Source organism: Aotus nancymaae, unplaced genomic scaffold (assembly GCF_030222135.1).
Source record: "Aotus nancymaae isolate 86718 unplaced genomic scaffold, 86718_ANA_hifiasm-v0.15.2.pri h1tg000014l, whole genome shotgun sequence".
NCBI lineage: Eukaryota > Metazoa > Chordata > Mammalia > Primates > Aotidae > Aotus > Aotus nancymaae.
Window position 1 is genome coordinate 73,107,931 of NW_026988425.1, and position 26,200 is coordinate 73,134,130.

At 38.3% G+C, this 26,200-nt stretch overlaps 1 protein-coding gene across 1 annotated transcript in view; it reads left to right on the forward strand.

The window, feature by feature from the left end:
- Window positions 1-26,200, forward strand: part of MSH3 (mutS homolog 3) — a 228,702-nt gene that overhangs the window by 131,975 nt on the left and 70,527 nt on the right. The window contains exons 18-19 of the mRNA XM_064376090.1: window positions 5,300-5,407; window positions 10,741-10,852. Of these exons, the coding sequence (XP_064232160.1) occupies window positions 5,300-5,407; window positions 10,741-10,852 (220 nt within the window). The remainder of the gene's footprint in view (window positions 1-5,299; window positions 5,408-10,740; window positions 10,853-26,200) is intronic.

Consider the following 26,200-nt stretch of genomic DNA (forward strand, 5'->3'; position numbering starts at 1 on the left):
ACATACAGGCTTTTTTCCCCCTTGTCATTATTTCCTAAACAGTACAGTATAACTGCTATTTATTTATAGCATTAACATTGTATTATATATCATAAGTAATCTAGAGATGATTTAAAGTATGTGGGAGGATATACATAGGTTATATGCAAATACTTTATCATTTAATATAAGGGATTTGAGCATATGGGATTTGGGCATCTGGAGGGGGTCCTAGAACCAGTCCTCTGTGGATACTGAGGGATGACTGTACATGATTTCAGAAGTTCCTACTTTCAAAATAAGAAAAATGTATTAAAGTTTTTATCCAGGAGACTGAGGCAAGAGAATCGCTTGAACCTGGGATGCGGAGGTTTCAGTGAGCCGAGATAGCACCATTGCACTCCAGGCTGGGTGACAGAGTGAGACTCTGTCTCAAAAAAAAAAAAAAAAAATTTGTATCCAAAAAAAGAATATTGGCTGAAAATTTGGAGCATTTGCAGCTAGAGCCCTCACTTGAGTGCAGTATTGATTGTTATGTACACTATTTATTGAGATGCCAGATGGTGTGACTATGATATCATTAAAAAAATGATTAACTTCCATGAACCTGACATCAGAGGATTAAATACCAGCATTACAAATATATTTGTCACTTACTGTGGTACTAATTGTTGTGCATTACTCATATTACTTTTGATCAAAATGTTACCAGAAATTAAGACTGTAGACACTGCTGTGGATTAAATCCTCCCTTAAAACATGTGTCTCTTTTTTTTTGTTCTAGAAGATAGACTGTGGATATTCAGTGGTCGTCTCAATTGCAAATTCTGTAAACATTGAATTATAACATCATATAATAAAAAATTGTAGAAATTCATTTGCAAATAAAAAATAAAATATTTTCAACTTTTATTAACTTCAGATATCATTGAGCATAATATCAGATATCATAGAGATAGTAAACTTCTCTAGTCATCATTAACAACTTTAGAACCCAAGTGTCTTCATCTGCTTCCCATGGGCGCAGCAGTATCTTTTGGCCAGAGATTAAATCATAGTGCCTTGACTTCATCCTGAAGTTGGTTGGTAGCATAGTGATAAAATTGCTTGTTATGCTGTAAACGCAGTCTATCAGATTATTATCTGCATTGGCCATTTTTCAGCTTATTGTTTTTCTAAGTATAAATAATCTCTTTGAAGTTTGGCAAAGTGTATCAAATGGATAAAGACCAAGAAGTCAAACAAAGCTGCTGCTTTTTTTTTTTTTTGAGACAGTCTGGCTCTGTCACCCAAGCTGGAGTGCAGTGGCACTATCTCGGCTCACTGCAGCCTCCGCCTCCTGGGTTCTAGCGATTCTCCTGCCTCAGCCTCCTGAGTAGCAGGGAATACAGGCACACGCCACCACACCTGGGTAATTTTTGTATTTTTGGTAGAGACAGAGTTTCACCATGTTGGCCAGGATGGTCTCGATCTCCTGACCCAAACAAAGCTTCCTTAAGAGTTATGATGATGTTGGGCCAAGCATGGTGGCTCATGCCTGTAATCCCAGCACTTTGGGAGGCTGAGGCAGGCTGATCACAAGGTCAAGAGATCAAGACCATCCTGGCCAACATGGTGAAATGCCATCTCTACTAAAAATACAAAAGTTAACTGGGCGTGGTAGTGCACGCCTACTCGGGAGGCTGAGGCAGGAGAATTGATTGAACGAGGTGGAGGTTGCAGTGAGCCAAGATTACGCCACTGCATTCCAGCCTGACAACAGAGCAATACTTCATCTCAAAAAAAAAAGTTATGATGATGTTATAGGTTTATGATAATTTTTCATTTTATTCACATCTTATTTTTACCATTGACATTAGAAAGAAAGAGCATTGTTGTTCATATCAAATTAATTACTTTATCCCTCCTTGCTTTTTTGTTGTTTTAACTGAAATGGGACCTACTAAGAGCTGTGTTAACTCATTTTCATCTTAAAAATTAGATCATCAGAGACAGTTACCCTCAAGTCTGGCTACTGAGTAGTAGCAAATTAGGGTCTTGAGGACCTGGGCAGGACCTGAGAAGGAAGAAAAGAGAATGAGGAAAAAACAACTGACCATTTGTTAGTGCCAAAGCTTTGATATTCATGTCCAGAGAGGCAAGGGAAGGAACACCAGCTGTGGCTGCTTTCTGGCAAAAGAGAGGGTTGCTAGATAGGAGGACCAGATGGGTTAGAAATTAGAATAGACACAGCATACACCACAGTGCAAGAGGGCAATGAGTGGTCAGATCTAAAGTTGAAGCCATGGCCAGGTTCAGTGGCTCATGCCTGTAATCCCAGCACTTTGGGAGGCCAAGGCAGGTGGACTGCTTGAGGCCAAGAGTTCAAGACCAGCCTCGCCAGTATGGGGAAGCCCCATCTTTACTAAAAGTACAAAAATTCTCTGGACATGGTGGTGCACGCCTTTTATCCCAGTTACTCGGCAGGAGAATCACTGGAACCTGGGAGGTGGAGGTTGTAGTGAGCTGAGATCGTGCCTTTACACTTCAGCCTAGGTGAAACAGCTTTACTACTACATCTCAAAATGATAATAATAAAGAATAAATAAGGCAAAGTCAGTGAGCAGCCACTCAGGGTTTAGGGTGGCTGTAACTCTAAACACCCAGGACAGTTAGGTGAGTGCAACATATGCCATCTTCAAAACTAGGGAGTCTTTTATTTTATTATTTTTTAAATTATTTTTTTAAATGTTTGTGGGTACATAGTAGGTGTATATACTTAATGGGATACATGAGATGTTTTGATACAGGCACTCAGTGTGAAATAAGCATGTCCCAGAGAATGGGGTATCCATCCCCTCAAGCTATTATCCTTTGGGTTACAAACAATCCAATTACATTCTTTAAGCCATTCCAGGTTGGGCATGGTGGCTCACACCTGTAAGCCCAGCGCTTTGGGAGGCGGAGGTGGGAGGATCATGAGGTCACGAGAGCAGTGGCCAATATGGGGAAACCCCATCTCTACTAAAAAATACAAAAATTAGCTGGGTGTGATGGTGCGAGCCTGCAGTCCCATCTACTCAGGAGGTTGAGGCAGGAAAATCCCTGTAACCCAGGAGGCAGAGGTTGTAGTGAGCCAAGATAGTACCACAGCGCTCCAACCTGGGCAACAGAGCGAGACTCTGTCTCAACAAAAAAAAGCCATTTCAAAATATACAATTAAGTTATAATTGACTATAGTCATCCTATTGTGCTATCAAATAGTAGGTCTGATTCATTCTTTCTGTTTTTTTTTTCTGGAACCATTAACCATCTCCACTTCCCTCCACATTTTAAAGTAGTGACTAAGGGCTGCCTGTCTGATGCCAGGGCCCTGTCCCTTTTGTGTTTGGGGTTTTGCACAGATTCTAACACTGTTAGTGGGAATTGTATTATTTGTTTTGATGAGCTTTAATTCAGTGAGAAATAGATAAGTTATATTCATTATGTTCTGTCTACTCAGCAAAGAAGTATATAGTATACTGTGAATGTATTTTTCAGTTCACAAAAAGCACAGAAATGAAGCTGAGTAGTTAAAATTTTGTTTCTAGTATCTGGAAAAAGTCATTTATGTACAATATCTTATTCTAATAATACTAGAAAAATCAGTAGTTACAGTTTTAAAAAGTCATAGTGATTATATAGGAACAGTCCCTCATTTTAGTAGCTTAATCTGGATATCTTTTTCAAGCTAGGAAGCACTCTAGAAACTTTTGAATTTCAGTAGTAAACAGACTAAGTCTAAACATTTCTGAAACCCACACTACAATAGAGAAATGTTTTTTAAGAGAGGTATTTATTGTCTGTTGGTCATCATTTTCTTCGTTTTTGGATTATCTTTACAGAATATCCGAGTTACACTCAGATATTATACGGAATATCCGAGTTACACTCAGATATTATACAGAAAGTAGGTAACTTATTTCTATTTTATTTCTATGTGTGCACAAAAATAAGGAAAGATGCGAGTAGGAGTCTATAAAATTGCACTGTGAGGTAGGGTGATAGGAAGAGCACAGTTTGAGTCTAGGCTCAATTGCTTTAGGCTAACTGCTTTATCTCTCTGAACTTCATTTGTAAAACTTAGGTAATGAAGACCTATGTTTATGGTTGTTGTAAAGAAAAAAATATAGTGGCCTCTTCATTGTCTTTGGTTAGTAAGTGTTTGTTTTCCTTTCAGCTTTCCTTTTGGACCTATTTACAGTTAGTTTACTTATTACATTTTCTCATTTTCCAGTCTTTTAAGAATGTGTGACATCACCACCTACTTAAAAAATTTTTTTTAATTGAACAATGTCTTAATCTCTCTTGGAGGCAGAGTAGTTACTATAAAGATTTAAGCTCAGCTATATATTTCCTCTTACTTAAAAAGATACTTTATACTGGCCATTCTTAAAAACTAAGTTTTGGGTCCTTTTTGTAGTTTAATTATGTACACTTCAAACATCCATAATTGATCACTACATACAGATGTCCACAATTTGTACAGTATTACACACATTGACATAAAATACTATAATATGAGATAATGGGATAATTTACGAAAAAAGAAAAAAGTATTCATGTATGTTTTCTGAATAAGTTGTTCAATAAAAGTCATTTAAGCTTTTAGATCAACAGGTATTATAAAGTAGCCAAAGACTTGAGGCAATGACCATTGTCTTTTAAAAAACAAATCTAAAATTTAGTTTTTATATGCATTACTAATAAGATAACTGAAGATAAGTGAAAAAAGTAACTCTCCCCTTGTCTTTAATAAATATATATTACACTATTTTATGACAACATTATGAACTAGATGTTAGGTCTACAATGGAGTTAATCAGATACACAGTCTGCTCTCAAGAAACTTCCATTTTAGTGTGAGAGAAAGGTATTGGAACTGTATTTCAGGTTTGGAGGATGCTATGAAGGAGAAGCACAAGGGAGGCTGACCCACATGAGTAGTTCATGATGTTATTGAAGCGAAATAAAAATGACTGCTATATTTGTGTTATGTCTAAGTTCAAATGTTAGGGTCAGATGAAATCTGTGATGTGTTCTTAATAGTTGGTATTTTTACATAGAAGCTGTTTTAAATTTATGTGATTACATCCCAAACAAAAAGAAGCCTCAGTAATCTAGTTATTATATTAGAAAGAAAAGCTGTTCAGTGTAATTTCCACCTCTCTTAACTGTTAGGAATGTCTGCTAATCTTCCGTATGCTTACACTAGCTGATAAAGTGATTGCTTGTTGTAGAGCTATTATAGGTCTAAGAAATCAGTTTGCTCACTTTTTTGTTGTTGCTCCTGCTTCCATAGGAAATTCAGTGAACATTATCACTCCTTGTGTAAAGCAGTGCATCACCTAGCAACTATTGACTGCATTTTCTCCCTGGCCAAGGTCGCTAAGCAAGGAGATTACTGCAGGTAATATACTTTTCATTTCCCCCTTTATCAGTGCTTTGGATAAGATGACATTATTCAATTAATTATAGTGTCTTTATTATAAAATATTAAAATTACTCAAATGTGTTAGACTCTTGGGAAAGCTGAATGTCATACATATATAGTTTGATTTGAAAATTAACAAATTTCTTTCTTGCTTGCTCTATCACTGAGTACAATGAAAGCAGACGTTAAAGTTTATGTGGGTGACATTTTTATAAAGTTTGAGCACTCTTCATTTATTAGCTTTTACTTGAACACTTTTATTATTTTAAAAGTTTGATTAGGCAAGAAAAGACTGAGAAGATAGGAGCTGGGGGGCATTTCTGTGATCTGTTCCTTTTGTTAAGAGCCCATATTCATCCCACTATTTTTTATTGACATCCCAACATGGAATATTTATTCTCTTTTTCATAAGGATGTTAGCATCAAACAAATCTAACTTCTTTAAAATTCAGACACAGCTTTCATACAAGTTTTATGTCTTCCAAAACCTGGAGTTTATATATACTTAAGAAAAAGTAAGGCTGGGTGTGGTGATTCACACCTGTAATCCCAGCACTTTGGGAGGCTGAGGCAGGAAGATCTCTTGAAACGAGGGAGTTTAAGACCAGCCTGGGTAACATATTGAAACCCCATCTCTACAAAAATTAAAAAAATTAGCTGGGTGTGGTGGTGCACACTTGTAGTTGCACCAGCTGCTTGGGAGGCTGAGGTTTGCTTTAGCTCAGAAGTTTGAGGCTGCAGTGAGCCATGATAGTGCCACTGTGCTCTTGGGTAACAGAGCCAGACCCTGTCTCAAAAAAAAAAAAAAAAAAAAAAAAAGGAGATGCAATTAAAAAATATAAAATAAAATAAATAAATTTGTTCAAGTTCAAATGTTTTCTTTTTAGGAAGCATCTAGATTCTCCACTTCACTGCCATAGATGTCATCAGTGTGCTTTCCCCTGTCTTTCTTGCTATGCCTGTTCTATCCTAGTATATCCTCCCAGCTCTGAGTAATCCTTTGTGTCCAATTCTACCAGGAAGTGCTTTGTCATTATATAATTTTGATAGCAACAGAGTAAGTCACTTAAAATTTTGTTTCAAAATGAAAATCTTCCTGGTAAATCATATCAGTGTCATGAATATTATATATTGATTTCACTTGGCAGAGCACCTAGGATTTTAAGATTGATGTGACAAATACTTTCATTTTTTTTTACAGTGAATTTATAACCCACTTAGATTTTAAAAATCCTGTCTTCAGAATTATACTCTAAAATCCAAAACCTATCCTTTTTTCATAACTTCAAGTGTCTCTCTCCAACAGATGATTTCAAATTACTTACTCAGGAAATACTGTAGTCACTTTTTTTTTCTTTTTCTTGAGACAGTCTCACTGTGGCCCAGGCTGGCATGCAGTGGTGCAATCTCAGCTCACTGCAACCTCCACCTCCCAGGTTCAAGGGATTCTCCTGCCTCAGCCTCTTGAATAGTTGAGATTATAGGCGTGTGCCACCATGCCTGGCTAATTTTCATATTTTTAGTAGAGACAGGGTTTCACCATGTTGGCCAGGCTGGTCTTGAACTCCTGGCCTCAAGCAATCCACCCACCTTGGCCTCCCAAAGTGCTGGAATTATAGACATGAGCCACCGTCTTGGCCCGTAGTCGCTTTCTTTGCAAAATATGAGAGCATTTGGGAATTTATTAGCCAGATATATTTAAGAAGAATAATTTAGGAAAATAGTATTCATTGGTATTATGAGAAAGTTCAGAAATGTGGTTACATGTTAAAGTTCTGAGTCAAGAGCTCGAGGAGGTTGTTGGTAGGAATTAAGCTTTTGAGAAAGACCAATGAATGACCAGTAACTGATGAAAAGATGTTCAATCTTACCAATCAGTGAGTGTAAATTAAAACAGTGAGATAACACTGTTCACCTATTACATTGACAAACATTAGAAAGTTTAATAATACCAACTCTAGGTGAGGGTATGAGAAAACAAGTTAACTTTCATATCCTGCTTGTAGGAAGTTAGATTGGTATATCTACTCTTATCTATTAAAATAAAAAATAATGTATACCCTATGACTTAGAAATCCCACTTTAAAAATTTACTCTAGCTTTGGAAAACGCTTGGACATGTACACGTAGAGACATGTATAGAATTGTTCATTGCGTCAGAGACATGTATAGAATTGTTCATTGCATCATCATTTGTAAGTAAAAATTTGGATGCAATCTAAATGTTTAACAGTGGAAAATGACTAACTCATCTGTGTAGCAGCTTTGACAGAATGCTGAAAATCAGACAAGAAGTGATCTTAAGTATACTGTAATTATAAAGGTATATTGACCCTAATTTCTGTTTCTTAAAGGCCATCCAAAGAACAAAGACAAAGTTTACTTTTTTTCCTTTAAAAAGGAGAGTAAAACTTATTCCGTCTTATATTTACCATGTGGGTTTATTGGATTCTTTTATAAATGTAAGATGCACTTTGGGATCTTCAGTGATCTTATTTTTTTCTATATCTTGGAACATTTTGTTATTTCATCGTCTTGAGAATTATTTCTATATTGTTTATCGATTGTTTCAATTATACTATAAATGTCTAAAATAAAAAGAAAAATGAAAATGGGAGAATGATGATGCACGAGTGAGGGGAGAAATCACTGTCACATCATCCTTCTGTTTTCTTATTGTATTGCCCATGTTACATCATCTCCCAAGAAGGTATAAAAGAAGAATGCAGATGCCACAGTTGGAGTCTACTTCTAACTTTCATTGAACACAGTTGAAAATTTAGAATTTTCTATTTTTCACCCATAAAAGCAAAGAGAAAAAAATTGGCAGAGGCCTTTCACAATTATTAGATTAATCAGATGATGAATGTGAAGAGAAAGAAACCAGTGCTCTGGATATTCTTGGTGATGGTGAAATTTGATGTATCAGCAAAATCTGAGATTCTGAATGCTCAGACAATATCCTAAGTGAGTTTTCTCAAACTCAAGAATTGGCATGTGAATAATGTATTTGTAAGGGCAAAATGAACCCTGTTATTCTTATCAGTTAGTCATTCAATAGGAAACATTCATCATGAAATATTTGGTGACAAGAACCTGGACTATCCTGTTTTGCTGAAAGACATGTAATAGTATTCTTCTATCTTTCATAATGTTTATTCACTAAAATTTACTAGATACCATTTATAGGTGGACAGACAGGAGATTGAAAGGATATAGATGAGGTAGAATAAAAGTACTCATTTGATTATTCTAATTGGTGTTGATAAGCCTAAAAATGCAATTATGGAGCAAAGATGGCTGTCTTCTCTTTAAGAAAATTATGAGCTTTAAAAGATTTCAAAACTTTCAAGTATTAGCATTTTGTTGATACAAGTATGAAAAGAATCAGAAATAATAAGCTCTAGAACCTATTAGAAATATATTAATATTTGGAATGTAGTATTTATGAATGAATATGTTCCAGGTGCGTGCTTGACAGCTGATGAGCAATGTCATTCAGAATGTGTTACTCATTTCAGATATATATGCCTTGAAAACCAGGAAAATATGGATTAAATTTTGAGATTTGCTGTGTTTAAATTCTTATTAAAATTTTTCATGAGGTTGATTTTTTTTTTTTACTATCCCTTTATTCACATTTCTGTAAAATTATTTGTGAAATGATCTTAAAGGAGTACGTTGGATCCACATGGTAAATGGTAAAATCTATTTAGTGTGTGTGTACTGAGGGTTAACTCAGTATAGTAACTGAGGATTAACTATTGAATTTTTTAAGTTTCAGAATGATATATTACAGTATGATTTTTCTAAAGAAATCACAACCAGTATGATGCATGTATCAACTTAAATGCACAGAAGAAGGTTGGAAAGGGTAGACACCAAGCTGATCTCAGTAGTAACCTCTGGGAAGGAGAGCTGAGAGTAGGGCAGGGCTCAGAGGGGCTTAGAGACACAGTTAAAACTGTAGACAAAACAAATAATAGATGTTTTGTTAAAAAAAACATGAAGACCAACAGTGCACCTGGAACATATTCATTCATAAATACTAAATTCCAAATATCAATACACTTCTAACAGGTTCTAGAGCTCATTATTTCTGATTCTTTTCACCCTTGTATCAACAAAAATGCAAATACTTGAAGTTTTTGAAATCTTTTAAAGCTCATAATTTTCTAAAAGATAATCATCTTTGCTTCATAATTGTAAAACATTTTCATTTTTAGACTTATCAATACCAAATCAACAAAAAATGATTTTTGTATCAAAGTAAAAGATACAAAAGACCATAGAAAGATGTTTTAATTACACAATTATGAAAATTTCTGGTCAATTCATTTCCAAGTCCAACACATAGTTTATATTAATAATTATATCTAGAAATAATGTTATTTGATTTACATTATTATATTCATTAATGAAAATAAGTAGCAGTAATCTGAACTGTTATCTTTACTAATGAAAATATTGATTTGATCTCAGACAGTAATAGGAAAATGAAAAATAAAGCCTGACATGGTGACATGCACCCATAGTCCCAGCCTCCTCAAGGGGCTGAGGCAAGAGGATGACTTGAGCCCAGGAGCTTGAGGTTGTAGTATGCTATGATTGTGTCTGTGAATAGTCACTACACTCCAGCCTGGGCAGCACAGTGAGACCCTATCTCTTAAAAAAAAAAAAAAAAAAAGGAAGAAACAAAAGAAAAAAAAAGATCTTATAAAGGTAAACTACACAGGTGAAACCATTATAAAACCCTTTTGTGTGTGTGTGTGTGTCTGTGTGTGATGGAGTCTCACTCTGTCACCAGGCTATAGTGCAGTGGCACAGTCTCAGCTCACAGCCACCTCTGCTTCCCTGGTTCAAGCAATTCTCTTGCCTCAGCATCCTGAGTAGGTGGGACTACAGGCACGTGCCACCACACCCAGCTAATTTTTGTATTTTTAGTAGAGACGGGGTTTTACCATGTTGGCCAGGATGGTCTCGATCTCCTGACCTTATGATCTGCCCACCTTGACCTCCCAAAGTGCTGGGATTATAGGCATGAGCCACCACACCCAGCCCAGACTCTTCTAAAGTATGTGCCTCATTGTACTATTATAATAATAAATGTTTTCCCAATTTTTATTTTATAGTTCCAATTTAACTTTTGTACTCAAGGCCTTATTCTGGACATATGTTCTTAAAATCTATGTTTAAAGTTTTGTTTTACGTTGTATAAATGGAGTACTGAAATTTTTCATGCTATCTTAGAGATTTTTTTTAAAGGCTATTTCCATGCCTAGTAAATTGAAACATACTTCTTTTTGCAGACCAACTGTACAAGAAGAAAGAAAAATCTTAATAAAAAATGGAAGGCACCCTGTGATTGATGTGTTGCTGGGAGAACAGGATCAATATGTTCCCAATAGTACAGATTTATCAGTAAGTACTATATTATGCCAAAAAATAAGTTGACAATAACTTCCCAAACTTTTAAATACCAAAGAAACGTTTTTATAATTAAAAGTTACCCAGATTTCAACTTTGGCTTTAAATGGGCTAATCCTGGGTATAGTTTTATATTTACCACCAGATGTGGAATTGGTGCTATTTTCAATGAAAGATTATCCGTAGGTTTAGTAACTAAAGCTTTAGTTCTAATTAGTTATCCTAGGTAACCTAATAAAAATATTTTAAATTTGTAAATACCCAATAAACAAATAGAGTTGGAATTATACCATAGTTTTGCAAATGTTACATCCTTTGTACTGTGACTATTTTCAGATGTTGTTTCTATGAGAGAATCGGAGATGACTCTGCAGATTCCAGTGATGAGAATTTTCATTATAGGGGCTGGATTTCTCTTATATAACACGAATGATCCTAAATACTTATTCACTTAACACATACTTACTGAGTGCCTGCGTCTCAGGTAAAGCACGATTAGGAACAGAGAGTGGTAAAGAAGACAGAACTCTTTCCTGCCCTCACAGAGCTTGTGGTATAGCAGAGAAGATAGGCTAGTGCAATACAGCTTAGTGCCTGGCATGATAGAAGAGACCAGGGTGGCCTGGGGATAGGTAGCAGATTGACCTAACCCAACGGCGGGGAAGCATTGAGGAATGTTCCCCAGGGATGAGATACCAACTGAAGAATCAGTGCAAGCCAGGGAAGTGAAGGGGAGCATTCCAGGTAGAAGAACCAGCATGGCAGATGCTGGAAGTGAGGCATAGCAGGATGAATTCAAGGATGGTGAGTAAGGTCGGAGTACAGAGTGTAAAGAAAGAAATGTTCAGAGATAAGGAAGAGGCCAGTTCACTTATATCAAGAAATTTACATTTTTCCCCCTAAAAAATTAAGAATACTAGCAAGAGAGTGATTGAAGCTGGGGAAAATAGTGAAGTTGTGGCAGGGTGTATGAGTTCCATTGTCAAAGATAAATGGAGCTGGGCACTGCAGTGGTAAGGATTGATCTTATTCAGTAATACTCCTGCAATAGGGAAGAGTCCGTTGTGAACTGAACTTGACTTCATTTTGGCATAGATGGCTGGGTTTTTTAAAGGAAGCTTGAGGGAACAGGGAAAGGAAATGAGCAGGGGGAGGAGAGTAAGTGAGGTGTGGTAATGTGAAACTCATCTGGGTTTACTAATTGTTTGCTTATACCACATTTCTTTTCTTTCTTTCTTTTTTTTTTTGTTCTTTAAGATGGAGTTTCGCTCTTGTTGCCCAGGCTAGAGTGCAATGGTGCATTCTCAGCTCACTGCAACCTCCATCTCCTGGGTTCAAGCAATTCTCCTGTCTCAGCCTCCTAGGTAGCTGGGATTACAGTCATGTGCCACCACATCCGGCTAATTTTTTGTATTTTTATTAGAGACGGGGTTTCACCATGTTGGCCAGGATGGTCTCGATCTCTTGACCTCGTGATCCACCTGCCTCGGCCTCCCAAAGTGCTGGGATTACAGGCGTGAGCCACTGCGCCTGGCCGCTTTACCATATTTCAAAGAGTAGCTCTCTGGTCCTTAAGAAGACAGTTCTGGGTGATAGATTTACATCCCAAAGGGGCAGAAAATGTATTTATAATTGCAAGCTTTCTAAGGTAACTTTTCTAAGAAAGGCTTCAGCATCTGGCTGCCTGTCACCAATTTTTGGCTGGAATGGTGAATCCTGGCAGCACTGAGCTTTCTCAGGCAGGTACTTTTAGTGGGGCTGGGGTCATTTTATGGATGCAGCCTTGAGCTGTTAGAAACTGTGCTAGTGGGCTAGTTTCTAAGTGGGAAGGGTGGACAAAATCATTTTTGCTCAAAGTCTGTAGGTTTTTATAGGTCAAAGTTGAGACCTAGTCCAGAAGAGGGCTCAGCGAAACCTGATGAGAATTTGATCAAGGAGAGGATCTTCATTGACATGGGATAAAACAGTATGGTGATGGGTCAAATAATTAATATGTAGGGAGTAATTACATGAGAGAGAAGTTATCAGAGAATGAAATGCCTGACTTTCAGATTGCAGATGTGGTGTTCTTCTGGGTGATGGCAAGTTCCTAGGTATGGCTATGGAAGGTGAGTAGCAGAAGGGAGAAGGCCTTTGGAGATGGAGAGATCAAGGAACAGAGTTTGGGAAAAAGTTGTCCATATGAATGTTGAAGTCTAAGATAACGGCAAGATTCGTCCTAAAAAACAACAGGGATCCAGGTGTCTGAGATTACAAGAGGGAATGGCAATTGGGAACCCTGAAGTTTATATATGGCTTGCATTGAGGACAGGCAGTGGTAAACTGGAAGGAAGGAAGAACTTCTGAGCCCTGAGGTGCATGATCCATGGTTGGATGTGGCAGAAAGCTCAGCCCCCAAATGAGAGACCTGCAGGGGAATAACAAACAGCCAGCAGGTTTCATCTTAGTGTATGAAGGAAATGTTAAGCAAGGAGGTTAGAAACAGAAGTACTAGGTAACTTTTCTGAGGACAGTGAAAGAATTGAGATGTAGGGGAGCATTTGGAATGTAGGTTAGAGAAAGGAAGCTCAGAATAGTAGCAAGTTGGGACTGTAACAGAGTATTCTACCTTGGGCTATGAGCAAGAGTGGCAGAGATGTGTGCAGCCATGGTGCATTTGGCTGGCCATGAGAGGGGGATGTGAGAGGAAATGACATCTAGTTTAATATTGCATTTTCATATCATAACAAGACTTGTTGGTAGTATATAACATGTGTCTTAGTCTGTTCAGGCTGCTGTAACAAAATACCATAGATTGAGTAGCTCATAAACAACAGAAATTTATTTCTCAGAGTTCTAGAGTCTGAAAAGTCCAAGATCAAGGCACCAGCAGATTCAGTTTATGCTGAAGGCCTGTTTCCTGATTCATAGATGGCACCTCACATGGTGGAATGGGTAAAGGGTCTCTCACCCATGTACTCACATGGTAGAAGGGGTAAGGGATCTCTCTCAGGCCCTCACGAGCCTATCATCTCCTGAATGCCCCATCTTCTAATACCATCGCCATGAGGGTTAGGATTTCAACATATTAATTTGGGAGAGACACAAACATTCATATCGTTGCAACCTAAGACCCAGTGTTTTTAAACTGGTTCATTCTTATTAGGAAGTTTTTATATTTATTAGTCAAACAAGTTAATAAGTACCAATCTTTTTATTGTCTTTAAAAAGAAGACTGTGTCTTTGGGAGGCTAAGGTGGGAGGATCAGTTGAGGTCAGGAGTTCAAGACCAGCCTGGCCAACATGGTGAAACCTTGTTTCTACTATACATATAAAAATTAACTGGGCATGGTGGCACCTGCCTGTGATTCAGCTACTCAGGAGGCTGAGGCAGGGGAATTGCTTGAACCTGGGAAGCCACTGTACTCCAGCCTGAGCAACAGAGCGAGATTCTGTCTCAAAAAAAAAAGAAATAAGAATTTTTTTTCAGTTCTCATAATACCAGTAGGATATAGCCTTTCTTGAGAAAGTAATGTAAGTTAAATATAAACTAAGCGACTAAATATTAGAACTATAAGTCTCTTAAAATAATTTCCTGTTACTATTTCCATGCCCTTCTACTTGACCCCAAGAATATTACCCTTGGAATTGACTTTTTTATTTCTTTTTTCTTTTCATTCATTTCTTTTTCCCTTTTTCTTTTATAAAGTATATTACACTTTAATAAAGCAAGATTTGAAGAACTAAAATAGCCTTCTGTCTAATTACAATAGTGTTTTAAAGAAACATTGAACTCTTATATTTAAATCTTTACAAAATAAATGGAGTAATTTTTTTTCTAAGCAGGAACCTCAGAATATTCCAGAATATTCATTTCTATTACATATGCTTTTTCTAACTTGAGTAGGAGTTGATATAGAACTGTTGCTATGGTGAAGTGCATTCTATTTTTCAGGGTATAAATTTATATATAGGGATAGTGTTGAGAAAGAACTTACGTAAAATTCAATTTAAAATATTTTATGGATGTTAATTATAAAATATACCCTGAAAATAATTTTAAAGTTAAATGACATTGTTGCTTTTGATAATCATGTAGTTTTAAGAACGAGTCTTTTGTACATGGAATTGTAAGTATACTTTCCTGCATTCTGTATTACATGAACTTATTATAGTGCTTCTAAACAAGCCAACTTTCTGCCTGCTTTTTCTCTCCCAGTTTTAAGAATACTTTTTAAAACCCTCTTTCTTTTTGTCCTCTTCCTTGATTCACTATATAATCCAAGCATTTATCCACGTGGTCGCCACTGGAGCACCCTCTTCCACGCTGCCCACTTCCTTGCATTCTCTACTCTGCAGCCACGGGGCTTCTGGAACCTGCCATGTCAGTCTTCCTTTTGAATTCATGCTTTACACTCCAGCCAGATTGGACTTCGTGTGGTTCCCAAGTCATTGTGCCTCTGGGACTTGACAGATGGTGTTCCCTCCACCTAGAATGTCATCATTCTCCACCCCACCCACTCCCGCCTCACACACACCCACATCTACCCACCCACCCCACTCCCCAGCTCTGGCTTGTTCAAGTCTTGCCTTGGATGCCAGCTCTTGCACTCAGCCTTCCTTCGCCTAGCTGGGATGGGTAGCCCTCTCACATACCCTCGCCACTCTATTTCTCCACATCTCAGTATTTATTCCACAAAATTATAGTCTTTTTTTTTTTTTGTCTGCCTTTCTCAGTGGACTATAAGCATGAAGAGAACAGAGACTACACCTCTGTCACCTGTGTGTAATCCCAAGATCAGTCACAGCTCTCTGGCACATAGCTGGCACCTAATCAGATTTATTACATCACTAAGGATTAGCTAGACACTTTCAGCAGTCTCCAAGTCTCAGTTTAAATTTTTGCCTTTTATTTTCTACACAAAATGTTATTTTTCAGGATATGATATGGGGATTTCTCCAATTTACACAATAGTTTTACTGTCAAACTAGAAGGGAAATTTGGGATCTTTCAGTGTAACCACCTCTTCATACCTTTGAGTAAACTATGGTTCAGAAAAGGGAAATGATCTGCCAGAGGTTACTCAGATTGTGTCATCTTGAACTGTTTCCCTAAACATAAACACATTTTAAGGCAAGCCAGTGCTTTTTCACTTTTCAGCACACAGAAAATGATAATATTTTAATGGCACACTAGATTAAAAGGAGAAGGAAGAGGTTGCTCAGAGGCCAAGGAGGCTAGCCCAGGGACTGTGGTGGCCACAGCCCCACCTGCCACCTGTAGGTTAAGGGGTCAGCATCTTGGCACCCCTGTCACCTTGTGAAGCAGCCCAGGACTGCTGCTTAGGAAACCCCAGCATACTCACTGCAATCTCAACTCTCCCAGGATTGTTTGTTAAACCAGATGACTCTTTTTTTAGTGGATGGATTTTCAACAGCAATTAAAATTGGGATTTTCAGTTCATTTGTAGGGTTTTTATTTTTAGTATAAATAGTATAAATTTCAACTGATGGAGGGGAGGAGAAAGAGTGGTTGATAGCTTCTCTGTTTGTTGGGTAGGAAGAAAATGAGTCAAAAGTGCAGAACAGGAAGATTCCCAGGAGGCGCTCGAACCCTGTAGCTCTTTCTAGCCCAAGCAGAATTCACAGCCCAGGTATTTTAATGCTGGGGCAGGGTAGACACTGAGATGCTAGTCACAGTCCCTTCTTGTGAGATCAAGATGGGCCTGGGGTGCTTCAGTCCTTAGCTCCGCATGTGGAATGGAATGGGTGCTCACATGTTTATTACACGAACAAGTGCTTGAAGCTGGTAAAGATGAGGACAGACTTCCCAATTCCTTCCCTTATCTCAGTAAAAATAATGTCTGGTTGCCCCAGAAATACTTACTTTGGCTGTATAAACATTTAAAAGATTAGTTACAGTAATACTCATAAGCTGTTAACAATTTGTGCCTAATTACCAAGCAGAACAGTAATAATGCATACCATCAAATATGTCTGAGCTTTAAGCTTAATTTAATTCCATGGCTAAATTATATTCTCACAGATTCTGCTGCAAAGGTGTTTTTCACATAGCATTATCTTTGAATCATGGACTCATGAATTAAAATTTGAGGAAATATTAATGGCAATTGAATATTGTTTTCCTATCAATCCTTTCCCCTGGTTCTCCTCTCTCTCGCTTCTGAAACAATGGATAGAGAAGGACATTTGTCTGATCACCTGCACTGCTGTCTCTGCCCAGAATGGCCCTCCCCTCTCTTCTTATCTTTTACCTGTCTGCATTGATTGGACTTATACTCATCCTGCAGGACCCAACAAAACACTGCCTCTTCCTGAGAGCCTTCACCATCCTCTGGCCAGAAAAAAATCCTTTTCTATTTGAGCATGTGCTTTGCTCTGTTTTCAAAGTTCTCACATACTACTTTTGGTACACAGATATAGTAGGAAAGCGCCTCACAGTGGCAAGAGATTTAAATTCAAATCCTGCTCTGCTCATTTCACGGTCATTTTGGATAGACCATGATACTCACTGGGCCTTGGTTTCCTCATCTATAAAATGAGGAGGGTGAGCTGGATCATAGCAAGCTCTCACACCCAAGGGAGTGTAAACCGGGCAGGATCCAGGTGTTGGAAGGATTTAGGTCCTGACTTTGGCATCTCAACATGCAGCCGGTGCCGCTCTCCAGCCTCATTTTCCTTCTTTCTGTTTCTAGTTCACCTCGGGTTAAAAGTGCAAAGATTTGGTGAGAGCTTGTTTGGAGGAGGCTTTGACTCAAGAGTCTGTTACCATAACCTGCTGCTGATTGACATTTTCAAGGAATAAAACATTTTCAAACTACCAAACTTTTTTAGCAGTCTGCAGCTGTTATAAAAATAGTTCCCCCATAATTCTTCTTTAAAGACAGATGTCAATATTTGTACCTGATATGGAAGATAGAATTTTTTTTTTGCAGAAAATTCGCTTTTTGGGTCTTAGAGATTAACCTGTGACAATTTTATTTTTATTTTTTTCTGCTGTACATCTCCTGACTTCAGGGATACTATGACTGTCCATCATTCTAATGTACTCAATGATGAACACACGGACCCTAAGCTAAAGCATCTCTTCTCCTATTTAGTAGTGACTATGATTCCCTGTCGTTGAGCAAGCGTCCCCATTGAGACATGTCAGAGGATGAACGTCACTTAACATTCCAGTTCTGTGACTTAGTTGTTGTATATTGCTGGGCAAGATATTTAGCTCCTCCAGGCCTCTGTTTCCTCACCTGTATAATGGGAATGCAGTAATATTGGTATTCTTCTGTGGCACTGTTGTAAGAACTAAATGAGGTGATACATATGAAATCATTAGCACAGTGCCTGGCACTTGTTATCTGTGATTTTCTTACAATACCTTGAAGTTTGCCTTTTATTTTTAGATCTTCTTGTCCCCCACAGAAGTTGACATTCTATGTGGAAGTTGCTTAGTTATCACACAAGTTTAGATTCACTGTTTAGATACTAGATCAACAATACTAAGATCTTATTGACTGATGCTATTCAGACAGATATAGCCAATATTAAAGTGAAAACTTAAAAGAATGTGCTTCTAGTCTTTCCATAGGTTCGCTAAGGCAGTCCTCTCTAGGTATTATCCAGAAACATAGTCCCTGCAGCACAGTACTTCCAACTTTTGTTTGCTGTCATTCATTAATTCATCCTCCTTTAGTTTCTTGAGAACTTGCTCTGTGTGGCCTCCTTAGGCGTGGTGCTAGCACAGCTTTGGGCACTGTCAAGGCCAGTCTGGTTTGATGCATTCCCAGTGGGCTTCAGAATGAGTGGAGAGGCAGTTATTGCCAACTTTCAGATTCTGGCTATTTGGTTAGAACACTCACTCATACTAAATGGTCCTGCAGATAGACTTAATGTGTCTTGTATCTGGAAACCTTTGACATGTACTGCCTCAAATACATGATCCTTGCCAAAAGAGAGATATTAACACATTAGATGAGTGAAATTTCTTGACCATTTCCTTACTTATTGTATCATCTTGGGAACCGTGGAAGCAAGGGGGTCACATATTCCTGAGAAGTTTTTATAGAGAATGCAAATGATTGTTTTTGAAATGTAAACAAGGTAGATATCTCTGCTGTAATGCCTTTCGTGTATTACATTCATCCCTTTGATCTGTTTATTGGGTGTCTTCTTTGTGCCAAGTCTTGTTCTAGGCAATGGGGATGAACTAGAAGATATGATTCCTGCTCTCATGAGAACTTACTTTCTAGCAGTGAGATTGGTAACAAACAAGCAAGAAAATTCAGGTAATTTCAGAGAAGGTTAAAAACAAAATAAAATGGACTGATGTGATAGAGGATGGCAGAGCAGAGGGGCTTCTGTAAATTGGTGGTCAAAGAAGGTGTGTTCTGGGACTTGATGTTTGAATTTAGACCTGTAGAGAGGCCTTAAGCAGGAACGAGCATCATGTATTCTGACAGATGTAAAGAGAGCAGAAATAAAATCTGGCTAGCACCAAGTGAACATGGTGGAGGGTGGTAGAGAATGGGTTGGAGGCAGGCATGGCCTTTAGTCTATGATCTTTAGGAACTTAGAAGTGCTCTGAGGATCTGGATGAGGGCTTTTAGCAAAAGACAAGTCCTGTTTTACTTTTTATGACAGTCACTCTGGCTGCCATATGGAGAGTGGATTGTGAGCAGAGGAGAAGCAGGAAGACCCAGCAGGAGCCACTGCCGTCATTTTATGCACCGAGAGGACTTCCTGATTCTTCACTCTTGTATCTTTTTTCCCGCTGGTGTTTTACTAGAATGCCTGATGTACAACTTATCTCCCACTGGCAGTCTAACTCTTAGGGCTTATTAGGAAAGCCACCATGTTGTCACCTACAAATATTTGACTTTAGTGAGCTGTAAACATTTAGCTCCTAGTTCTTTTTTGACATCCACAAATCCGGGGAAGGGTTCTGGAAAAAAAATCTGCCTCCACAACAGTATCCCAAGTCTGACCAGGTTCACCATGCACCACTTTTCCCAGGTACTTCATGCAAGCAAATTCTGCAACATCTCATCTTTCAAACAAATGAGGGACAAAGCTCTGGTGCCAATTTAATTCCTGCTCTTTCATTCCACCAAGGGAATATTCAAGCAATGTACCTGAATTTAGGGTGGAAGATCATTTAATTCAACTCCCTGATTTTAGAGGGGAGGAAACTGAAGCCTCGAGAGGCATATTGGCTTGCCTAAACTCTGCACTAGAAACCACCTTTTTTGACTTGTGGGCCAATTCTTTATTCATATTTATACTTTCACTTTTACACTGATTTTCTTGCTTATCAAGGCTCTCATAGAAATTGATGCCACAGTGAAAATTTTTGTATAATTCTTGACATAGTATGCATTCAGGGGAACAAGAGGTTGTTAGTACTTTCGTTGCTGTAGAACCCATTTAATAATAAGTGTTAGATTAAGATTTGAAATACAAAGAAAGGGAGAAAATTGCTCCTTAATTCCAAAGACAGCCACTGTTAACATTTTGGAAGGTTTCCTTTGTCTTTCTTTGCAAATATTTTTTTAAATAGCCATTTTTTATATAAAATATTTCTATATCCTGCTTTTTTTAGTTAATATTATAACAAATATTTTCCTGTGTTCTTTTCCCCCCCACCCCCCATGGGTATCATTAACACATAGTTTAATTTGCATTTATTCTGCACCAGGTTTCTAGGGGTATGGAGAAAGACTAGAAGGGTAAACACTCATTAGTCCAATAATGAAGAAGTCATGAGGGCCTAGGCTAATGGAAAGGTGGTGAAAAGACAATTAAGATGTATAATTATTCAAATGCAGAACTGAGACTTATTTAAAAGAACATGGTATGTGGTGGATGGGTACCATTATGAAGGAAGAGGATAGATTTTAGGTGTCTAGCTTTGTAGTTTGGGTGTTTGGGCAGAAGGCAGGCACAAAGACAAAGAAAGACAAAAAATGATGCATTCATTTAGAGGGAATGCTGTCACATGCTCTCATCCAATTCCTGGGACACAATTGGAGATGGTAGTCCATGGTACAAAGGAGAGTTCAAGGCTAACTACTTGTAATTGTGTGTGGCATCCGCAAGTAGGTATCCTTGAAGCCACAGGTGTCAGTAAGGACCCTAATCTGAATGTGAATCACTCATGGAAATCAGAACCAAAACCTGGGTAACTGCTGAGACTGCAGGTTCCTCTGCCCTTCCCCCAAACCACTTTCAAAGGATTTTGAGAACTGACTAAAGAATATAAATAAAATAAGGAAACAGAGTTTCATAAAACTGGGGAAAGGAAAATACCGAGGAATAACTGGATCTGCAGTACTCAACACCAAGGGAGGCCGTGAGCTCTTTTTCTAACAAGGACACATGTGCATTATCACCCCAGTGCTGCTAAACAGGTGAACCTAGAACAATGCAGGGCTGCAAACCCCTCCACACAGTCAAAATCTGAGTATGACTTTTCTTTTTTTATGAAAAGAAGTGGCTATGCTGAAATTGTGGGACTCAAGTAACAAAAGGATTTACATGCTATTAACGTTATGAAATAAAATGGACATTCTTCCTCCTTCCACTCTTCTTTTTTTTCGAAAGAAAGAAAGAGAAAGAGAAAGAGGGAGAGAGAACAGGAGTCTTGCTCTATTGCCCAGGCTGGAATGCAATCTAAAAATAGGTGTTAAAAACCTCTTTTTTGCCGATAATTGTGCTTAACAGCAGAGACAGGAAGGAATAAGAGAAGAAAATAACAAACAAACAGCCAACCAATATTTCATTTAAGTCTGTGAAATGCTATGCAAATGCTGAAGAGTGATTTACTTCCAATTATGTGGTCACTTTCAAAATAGGTGTAATATGATACTGAGAAAAATGTATGTTCTATGGACCTGGGGTGAAGAATTCTATAAATATTCACTGAGTTTACTTGTTCCAGGTCTGAGTTCTAATCATAGATGTCCCTGTTAATTTTCTATGTCATTGATCCGTCAAATATTAACAATATAGTGTCAAAGTCTCCTGCTATTATTGTGCGGGAGTCCAAGTCTCTTTATAAGTCATTAGGAACTTGTCTTATGTATCTGGGTGTTCCTATATTGGGTGCATATATATTTATGATCATTGACTCCTGTTGTTGCATTGATCCTTTTACCATTATGTAATGTCCTTCTTTATTTCTTTTAGTCTTTGTTACTGTTGAAGTCTATTTTGTCAGAGACGAAATTTACAACTCCTATTTTTTTTTTTGTTTTTATTGCTCTCCATTTGATTGGTAAGTCTTCCGCCAACCCTTTGTTTTGAGTCTTTGTGTGTCCTTGTTTATGAGATGGATCTGGATACAGTGTACTGATGGGTTTTGACTTTTTTTTCATTTTACCTGTCTGTTTCTTTGATTGGGCCATTTAATCCATTTAAATTTAGGATTAATATTGATATTCGTGAGTTTAATATTGTCGTTTAATGCTAGCTGGCTATTTTGCCCATTAGTTGATGTAGATTCTTCATTATGGAGATACTCTTTACCTTTTGGTAAGTTTTTGGGATGACTGATACTGGTTTTTCCTTTCTGTGTGTAGTGCTTCTTTCAGAAGCTCTTGTAAAGCAGGCCTGGTGGTGATGAAATCTCTGAGTGCTTGCTTGTTTGTGAAAAATTTTATTTTTCCTTCATTTATGAAGCTTAGTTTGGCTGGATATGAGATTCTGGGTTGAAAATTCTTTTCTTTGAGGATATTGAATATTGACCCCCACTCTCTTCTAGTTTGTAGGGTTTCTGCTCAGAGATCTGCTGTGAGTCTGATAGGCTTCCCTTTATGGGTAATCTGACCTTTCTCTCTAGCTGCCCTTAGAATTTTCTCCTTTATTTCAATCCTGGTGAATCTAACGATTATGTGTCTTGGGGTTGCTCTACTTGAGGAATATCTTTGTGGTGTTCTCTGTATTACCTGGAGTTGAGTATTGTCCTGCCTTACTAGGTTAGGAAAGTTTTCCTCAATAATATCCTGAAGAATATTTTCCAGCTTGAATTCATTCTCTTCATGACATTCGGGTACACCTATCAAACATAAATTAGGTATTTTCACATAGTCCCATATTTCTTGGAGACTTTGCTCATTCCTTTTTACTCTTACTTCTCTAATCTTGTCTTCTCATTTCATTTCATTAAGTTGATCTTCGACCTCTGATATCCTTTCTTCTGCTTGATCAATTCGACTGTTAAAACCTGTGCATACTTCGCGGAGTTCTTGTATTGTATTCTTCAGTTCCATTAATTCACTTATATTCCTCTCTAAATTGTCTATTCTCATTAGGATTTCATCAAACCTTTTTTCAAGGTTCTTAGTTTCTTTACATTGGGCTAGGACATGTTCTTTTAACTCACAGAAGTTTCTTATTATCCACTTTCTGAAGCCTAATTCTGTTACTGGAACACACTCATTCTCCATCAGGCCTTGATCCCTTGTTGATGAGGAACTGTGATCCCCTGTAGAGGGAGCGGCATTCTGATTTTTGGTATTCTCAGACTTTTTACGCTGGTTTCTTCCCATCATTGTGAATTTATCCACCTGTCATCTTTGTAATTACCGACTTTCAAATTAGGTCTCTGAGTGGACATCCAAATTGTTGATTCCCAGCGCCGGAATCTGAGCAACTTACTGCGCTGGCTAAAACAGCAGCATTAAGATTGATGGTGCTTTTCTGCCCAGGAATCTCTGGTCTGGCTTCCTTCTTGAGTCCCTTTTTCAATCAGCTGAATAGGTGACTCTGCCTTCCCGGAGCTCCAAACGTCGACCAAAAGAGGACCCAGTCCCATTTACTCTGTAACAAGAACCGCCGTGTGAGGGTGCCAGCAAAACCGCCATGCGGGCCACAAGAGTCGCGCTGGTGACCCGTGGGGCTCCTCTGCTGGGAATCCCCTGGTCCATGAGCAACAAATATTCGTCTGAAAGTGTGGCATCCTCTCGTTCTCTGTGCTTTCACTGGGAGCTACAATCCTGAGCTGCTAGTAATCGGCCATCTTGGATCTCTTTTCCTGTATTCTTAAGAAGTCTTAAGATAATTTTTAATGGCTTCATGGTTTTCAACAATGTGGATATACAGTATTAAAACTTTTTATTTTGTATCTACTCTTTGCTATTATGAATAATCCTGCTGTGATACCTCACAGAATTGATTCCTTTTTTTTTTTTTTTTTTTGAGACGGAGTTTCACTCTTGTCACCCAGGCTTCAGTGCAGTGGCTGAATCTTGGCTAACCGCAACCTCCGCCTCCCGGGTTGAAGGATTCTTCTGCCTCAGCCTCCCAAGTAACTGGGATTAAAAGCATATGACACCATGCCTGGCTAACTTTTTTCTATTTTTAGTAGAGTTGGGGTTTCTCCATGTTGGTTAGGCTGGTCTTGAACTCTTGACCTCAGGTCATCTGCCCGCTCAGCATCCCAAAGTGCTAGGATTATATATATGAACCACCACGCCCAGCCTAGAATTGATTCTTTCTTGAAAAAGATTTGGGGGCACATAGGAGGTGGATATATTTATGGGTTACATGAGATGTTTTGATACAGACGCCGAATGTGTAATAATCATATGAGAGTAACTAGGGTATGCGTCACCTCAGGCATTTATCCTTTCTTTATGTTACAGACAATCCAGTTATACTCTTGTAGTTATTTTTATTTATGTATTTATTTTTATTGCATTTTAGGTTTTGGGGTACATATGAAGAACATGCAAGATTGTTGCATAGGTGCACATGTGGCAGTGTGATTTGCTGCCTTCCTCCCCTTCACGTATATGTGGCATTTCTCCCCATGCTATCCCTCCCCAACCTCCCACCCCCCACTGTCCCTCCCCTATTTCCCCCCAACAGACCCCAGTGTGTAGTGCTCCCCTCCCTGTGTCCATGTGTTCCCATTGTTCAACACCGGCCTATGAGTGAGAACATGCGGTGTTTGATTTTGTGTTCCTGTGTCAGTTTGCTGAGAATGATGGCTTCCAGGTTCGTCCATGTCCCTACAAAGGATGCAAACTCATCGTTCTTGATGGCTACATAATATTCCATGGTGTATATGTGCCACATTTTCCCTGTCCAGTCTATCATTGATGGGCATTTGGGTTGGTTCCAGGTCTTTGCTATTGTAAACTGTGCTGCTATGAACATTCGTGTGCATGTGTCTTTATAGTAGAAGGATTTATAATCCTTTGGATATATACCTAGTAATGGGATTGCTGGGTCAAATGGAATTTCTATTTCTAGGTCCTTGAGGAATCGCCACACTGTCTTCTACAATGGTTGAACTAATTTACACTCCCACTAACAGTGTAAGAGTGTTCCTATTTCTCCACATCCTCTCCAGCATCTGTTGTCTACAGATTTTTTAATGATCACCATTCTAACTGGCACGAGATGGTATCTCAATGTGGTTTTGATTTGCATTTCTCTAATGACCAGTGATGATGAGCATTTTTTCATATGTTTGTTGGCCTCATGTATGTCTTCTTTTGTAAAGTGTCTGTTCATATCCTTCGCCCACTTTTGAATGGGCTTGTTTGTTTTTTTCTTATAAATCTGTTTTAGTTCTTTGTAAATTCTGGATATCAGCCCTTTGTCAGATGGGTAAGCTGCAAAAATTTTTTCCCATTCTGCTGGTTGCTGATTCACTCTAATGACTGTTTCTTTTGCCGTGCAGAAGCTGTGGAGTTTGATTAGGTCCCATTTGTCTATTTTGGCTTTTGTTGCCAATGCTTTTGGTGTTTTGGTCATGAAGTCCTTGCCTACGCCTATGTCTCGAATGGTTTTGCCTAGGTTTTCTTCTAGGATTTTTATGGTGTTAGGTCTTATGTTTAAGTCTTTAATCCATCTGGAGTTAATTTTAGTGTAAGGTGTCAGGAAGGGGTCCAGTTTCTGCTTTCTGCACATGGCTAGCCAGTTTTCCCAACACCACTTATTAAACAGGGAATCCTTTCCCTATTGCTTGTTTTTGTCAGGTTTGTCAAAGATCGGATGGTTGTAGATATGTTGTGTTGCCTCCGACGCCTCTGTTCTGTTCCATTTGTCTATATCTCTGTTTTGGTACCAGTACCATGCTGTTTTGATTACTGTAGCCTTGTAGTATAGTTTGAAGTCCGGTAGTGTGATGCCTCTCACTTTGTTCTTTTTGCTTAGAATTGACTTGGCTATGCGGGCTCTCTTTTGGTTCCATATGAAGTTTAAGGTGGTTTTTTCCAGTTCTGTGAAGAAGGTCATTGGTAGCTTGATGGGGATAGCATTGAATCTGTAAATTACTTTGGGCAGTATGGCCATTTTCACGATATTAATTCTTCCTAACCATGAACATGGAATGTTTCT